At 60.3% G+C, this 5884-nt stretch overlaps 1 protein-coding gene across 1 annotated transcript; it reads right to left on the bottom strand.

The window, feature by feature from the left end:
• Positions 1 to 4709, bottom strand: LOC308224850 (tumor necrosis factor ligand superfamily member 10-like; the record flags this gene model as incomplete). The annotated part of the gene is made up of 5 exons (XM_080625151.1): positions 4462 to 4709; positions 1475 to 1621; positions 1167 to 1203; positions 698 to 805; positions 1 to 443 (listed from the first exon to the last, which is right to left on the bottom strand). The coding sequence occupies exons 1-5, from the start codon at positions 4693 to 4695 to the stop codon at positions 1 to 3; spliced, it is 969 nt and encodes a 322-aa protein (XP_080481277.1). The 5' UTR covers positions 4696 to 4709.
• Between the last annotated feature and the right edge of the window lie 1175 nt (positions 4710 to 5884).

The raw sequence follows: 5884 nt of genomic DNA, 5'->3' as shown, positions 1-5884 counted from the left end.
TCACAGGTCAAGCCGGAAAGCCCCAAAGTAACTGGCTGCTGCGTCGTTGTAGTCGATGGCCAAGGAGGAGACGGAGACAAAGAGCTCATCCCCGGCCTTCAGCTCAAAGAGCCCTCCTTGGTAGAGCGCGTGGAGCCCATAGTCCGCCTCGGGTGCCCAGCACTTAGTGCCCACCCCTTTGAGCAGGAGGATGGGCTGGCTGTAGGATGTCTTCCAGTTGATGCACTGCACCAGCTGCGCGATGGAGCCCCGGGTGCCAGCCACGTCGTTGGGGTAGCGGAAGTAGATCTGGGAGTACACGTAGTACTTGCCAGCCTGGTTGACCCGCAGGCGGCCGTCCTGGTATGTGATGTTCTGCAGGTGGGAGTGGATAGTGCTGTCCTCCCAGCGTGCGATAGCATGGCGGCATGACTGGGAGAGGTTCCCGAAGCGCCGGGAGCTCCCTGGGGAGAAGGAAGAGTCACCAAGGGCAGCAAGATGCTCTGGGGAGCACCCATTGGGGTCAGGAGGAAGGGAGGGGGTGGCTCTAACTCTCTCCCACAGTCATCCAGCTTGGAGGGGTGGAGAAGGGAGGCTTGGGCCTAACAGGAGACACCTCCCACATCCTCCCGTCCTCGTCCCCTGCCCCTTGGGTGAGATCTTTCCCCTGTTCCCATCTCAGAACCTGCTGGTGCCCAGTGGGGGTTCTCCAGCTCACCTTCCTGGGCCAGGCTCTGCGGGCGCAGGGTGAGATGTGCCGAGGGTTTGCCGCTGGTTTTGGGAGGAATCTGCCCCTCTGAGGTGTTGAAGTAGCTCCTTTGGGCCTCTGCGAGTAAACGGACACAGGCCGTAGAGGACAGGGAGCGTGGGGACACCCAGCCCCATGCCAACAGAGCAGGTCCTTCCTGAGCAAGCAGGGAAATGCCCCACTGATCCGTCAAGGAGGAAGGTTATTTTGGGGTGGAAATGTCTAGTCAATCATTCTGTGCTGCCCCAGGTTCCCTGGGCTCTGGACAGAGGTATGTGGCTGTCCCTCCACCCCATTCCCCACAACGTGTGTCCTTGATCCTCCCACTGGGACCGTCCCCACTCTCAAAGCACTGTGGCCGGCAACCCAGCCCCAGCAAGGAGGTTGTCGATGCTTTGCCCCATCTGCTCCCCCTGGTGCTGGGCCTGGAGGGACTCACCCTTCACCGCGCTCCTGCGGATCACATTCTCTGTCACCTGGACCAACAGAGACGAGAAACAGACCCACGGTTAAAGCTGAGATGGGTGCTCCCCATGATCCAGAACCCCTTCTCACTTCCAAGCCTCCACGACTTTGTCTTTCCTGCTGTCTCTGGGCTCCACCAGCTCCTCACTGGTGTCCATCTCAACTCCACCACCTCCCCTGCAACCATCCTTGCCAGCACCTTCTGCCACCCCTCTGGTGAGGAAACTGAGGCATTGGCTCCCACCCTTCCCTGGTTCCCAAAGCTGGCAGGCCCGGACTCACAGTGGCCACATAGGCCTTGATGGTGTTGGCCAGCTTGAGGCAGGACTGGTTGCTGATGAGCTCCTCCAGGCTGGAGCCCTCCTGCTGCTGGTTGATGACCTGCAGGCACCGCAGCTCCTCCACGTTGCCTGGCGCCTGGGCTTTGAGCTGGAACAGAAACACCCTGACATCCTCACATCAACCTGAGCCACACCACGGGTGGGGAACAGCCCAGAGCTGCCCTGATCCTGGAGCTGGTGTTCTGCCAGGATGCAGCCACTGGCTGTGTCTCCTGTGCTGGGAGGGAGGTAGGTGGCACGAGGCTGGGTAGTTCTGTCTGGAGTTTGTGACATGCATGGGTTAAACCTCATCTTGTCCTCCCATGATCCCTGGCAGAAGCGGGTCTTGCTCATCCCAGCTCTTTGGGAAACACAACAGCCCATTTCACTGAGTTCCAGGCCCACGTGCAGGGAGAAGGTAAGCACCAGGTAAAGAAAAGGGACCCAAATTCCCTGTTCTCCACCTCCTTCACCTCTTCCTCTCCTGGCCTGAGGGAATGAGGCTTCTGAAACAGTAAAGCCCAGCCTGAGGTGTTCACAGCTCTGGGGAAAGTACCCAGCCTCATCTGTGCTCCTCGTGCTTCCCGCTGTGGAGCTACACCAGGGTTGCAAAACAAGCTCCAGGCAGCTCCATCCATCCAGCTGCAGCTGGAGACGGAACCCCATGCACTCAGCGCTGCGTCAGCACATCTCAGACCCTTTCTAGCCTGTGCTGGCCTCTGGCTTGGGCTGGGAACCTTCCCTCCACATGATGGGGGCTGCTGCAGCACTAGCAGCCCCTTCCGAGGCTGTCCCGGGCCTGCCACAGCTCTTCTCCAGCCCTGGCACCACACTGGGGACAGGCACGGTGGCTGCTGTGGGTGCTGCTGTTCAGGGTGTGGGGAAACAGGCACAGATGAGAGAGGGCTGCCCTGAAATCAGGAGCTGGGGATTAACACTGGCACCTTGACCATCCTACCTCTATTCCCTGGGTCATTCCTAGATCCTAGGACAGAATCCAGGAGTCCTCAGGATTGGCCACATCATCACCTGGGGCTCAGCCACCTCCAGCACCCTGCGCTTCCCCATGTCTCTTGAGTGCTCCGAGCCCCCACCACACCTTTTGGGTACCCACTTTGCCTTGTACCAGGATGTGCTCCTCTGGGATCAACAGACTTTACTGCCAGCAGAAAGACTGCATGAGGTCAGATATAAAGGGTTGGGTTTTTAGAAGGAATTTTGGACCAACCATCCCTCCTAGCACCGGCTGGACCCACCAAGAGCACAGGGGCTGCGGTGCTGGGCTTGGGGGACCAATGTGGCTCATGCTGGGGAAAGGAGAGTGTGGCCCTGCCTTTATCCCAGGCTTTATCCTTGGCAAAGCCCTGCCTGCCCGAGGGGCAGGACACACAGTGCCTGCAAAGGTGGTAAATCCCCAAGTGACAGAGCTGCTCCCATGGCACTCCACAGCAGGAGAGCATGCTTGGGCAGCGCCAGTGCCCACAGCTCCTCCACTACCAGGAGCACTGATTATGATGTGTGCCTTCACAACTGTGGAGAGCCCTTCTCCTCGTCCTCTTCCTCCTCCTCCTCCTCCCAGGCCCAGTAAGGCTGGTCCCCAGGTAAGGTGGTGGCACGTCCCCAGTGTGGGGATGCAGCCACATGCCTTGTCCCTCCATGTCCTAACAAAGGCCTGGCACTGGCTGACTGATGACACTAAGTGCTTGACTAAAGCTTGCTGTGACAGGTTGCCCATCTCACTAGTATCTCTGTCTTTGGAGGGTCTCTACCACCTGAGACCCTTGCACTGAATGGGGTGTTTAAATTACAGGAAAAGTGGGAATGGTTTATAAAACTGGGAGCACGGGAGGTACCTGGGTGAGGGGGAGAGGGCAAGGTGGTTGTGCTGAGATTCAGTGACCCTGGAGATGCTGAGCTCTGACCCTAGCACTGATCCCATGTGGGGATGCAGTGGCCAGCCTCTGAGATTAGCTCAAAGAGGTCAATTTAAGTGGCTTTCTCCTCTGTCCACCCCTTCCCATGGCTCCATCTGCCCACAGTCCCCTACTCTCCCCAGCCCCTTTCATGCAAATCCCTCACAGCAGGATCCAGGGATGGAAACAAAGCCTCAAGAGGAGCTGAAGCTGCTCCAGAGGATGCTCCACTGGGCACCAGACAGCAGCCAGGGACTGGACTTTTCCCTTGTTTTCCCTGCTCCTGCTGTGGTTTTAAGCAAACCTGAGCACAGCAGGACATCTCTCTTGCTGGGCAGTCCATCTGAAGGGATGGAGTGTCCTGGCATCCCTGGGATTCCCTCTCCCCAGAGCAAAGGTCTCTTCCCTTTGGTATTTTCCTTTCCTGGGTGCTCCTGATGGCTGGGGGCCTGGTTCAGACTGTGAACAGGACCAGGTCCCTCACATCCAGCTTTGGCACAAGTGACACTGGGAATGGCTGGGTCCCAGCACAGTTATTTGGGGTGACTGAGCTGGCACAAGCACCCGAGAGCTGCTGGTATGGGGAGGGGGTGCAGCCAGGCCCCTTCCAGCACCTCCCAAAGGGGGTGAGGAGGATTTGGAGCTTCAGAGCAGGGTGGGATGGGAATGGAGGGGGTGTGGGAAGGGAGCTGGAGCCCAGAGCAGCCCCCACCCCGTCCCACCCGGGGCTGCGGGCTCTGATGGGACCACAGGACAGAGCCCCCTGCACGGGAGGACCCTCAGCTCCGGCCGCAGCCAGGACAAAGGCTCCTTCTCTCCACATCTGGCTCCGGGCAGAGCTCAGGGCAGAGCTGTCCACCCCCTCGGCTCCACATCTGGCGGGGCAGCGGCGCAGGGCAGGGAGAGAGCAGAGCCCTTCCCACAACCCCCGGGGCTCCCTGGGGTGCAGCTCCTCGCCGGTTCCAGGACCCTCCGCACCGGAACGGCTCGCAAAGGGGTGGGGGCGGCAGGAGAAAGCCCCCGCCGACGGGCTCACCTTGGAGATGGCCATGGTGAAGTAGACGAAGAGGCCGGTGGTGCAGGCGATCTGCAGGGCGAGGATGGCCATGACGGCCACGCTGCCCCAGAGCGGCCCGCACCGCCGCCGCCGCGGCGGCGCACGGGGACTGGGGCCCGGACCGGAGCCGGAGCCGTCCGCCAGCATCGGGGCCTCCGAACCGCCGCTGTCAGAGCGCAGGTACTGCCCGGCGCTGGGCTGTTGCGGGGTCATCGCCCGGCCCTGGCCTCTCCGCTCCGACGGGGTCGCGGGGACGGCGGCGACGGCGGGGACGGCGGGGACGGCGGGACGGACCGTCGAGGGGCGGGACAGGGGTTGGTCACGGGGCGGGGCCTCACGGCAGACACCTCCCGGAACATCGGGACCTGTGGGGGCGGTCCTTGGCGTGCGGACACACGGCTCCAGGCAGCGGGACCCCATCGGGGCTGGATGGACGGGACACGACACGACACGACACGACACGACACGACACGACGCGGTGATGGGCCGCGCGTCCCTGCGGGGCAGCAGGTCTGGCTGAGGCTCGGTTGGGCGCCCCTGGAAGCGCCGATAGGTAAAGGTTTCCAGGAAAGGGGCAACTGCAGCTGAGCAGGCCTTGCCCAGGGGGGATATAGGATCAGAGAATGATGGATTGTTTTGGGTTGGAAAAAACTTTAAAGCTCATCCAGCATCCAGTCCCTCTTGTGTTGCTGCCCCCAGAGCTGGATCAGGACTGCAGTAGGGGGGCTCCCTAGAGCACAGCAGAGAGGCAGAGTCCCCTCCCTCAACCTGCTGCTCACGCTCTGGGGATGCAGCCCAGCACACAGGGGGGTTCTGGGCTCAAGAACCCACCCCTGCTGGGAGCAGGGCAACTGTCCCGTCTGCCTGCTGACCCCACAACGCTCTGTCCTGCAGAGCACCTAGTCACTCTGGAACAGAAACACTGAGTTGTTCGGAAAGCAAACAAAGGCTGGAGAAATACCTGCTCTGCAGTCAGGTGAGTCTGTGGCTTTAGTGCTTTCGCCTCTGCAAGGAAATGAGCTGTTGATAAAACCCAGAAGACTCCATCCCCTCCAGAACTGCTCCGTCCTCTCCTGGGATGGGGCGTGGAAAATGCAGCTGCCCCAGCCCAGAGGAGGGAGCTGTTTTCCCTCGGCCAGGCTGTGAACCAAATCTCTGCCAGGCCCAGCTTTGGTCCTTAAAACCCTCTGGGGTATTTCAGTCATAACACTGGGGCAGGATTAAGCCTGCTCTTTCTGAGCTGGGTCTTGCAGAGTGTCTGTTTTCCAGGGACCCCTGACCTGGGGAACAGGGAGAGCTGGTTGGAATATGCAGCAGCAATACGTCAGTGCCTTGCTTTATCAGTGCTCTTACTCAATGCAGGGCTTTTAAATTCTCTTTTCAAAGAGGAACTCATCCCACT

The sequence above is a fragment of the Psittacula echo genome (assembly GCF_963264785.1).
Source record: "Psittacula echo genome assembly, chromosome: 8".
NCBI lineage: Eukaryota > Metazoa > Chordata > Aves > Psittaciformes > Psittacidae > Psittacula > Psittacula echo.
The sequence above is the reverse complement of the archived record's forward strand: the minus strand, read 5'-3'. Positions and strand labels throughout refer to the sequence as shown.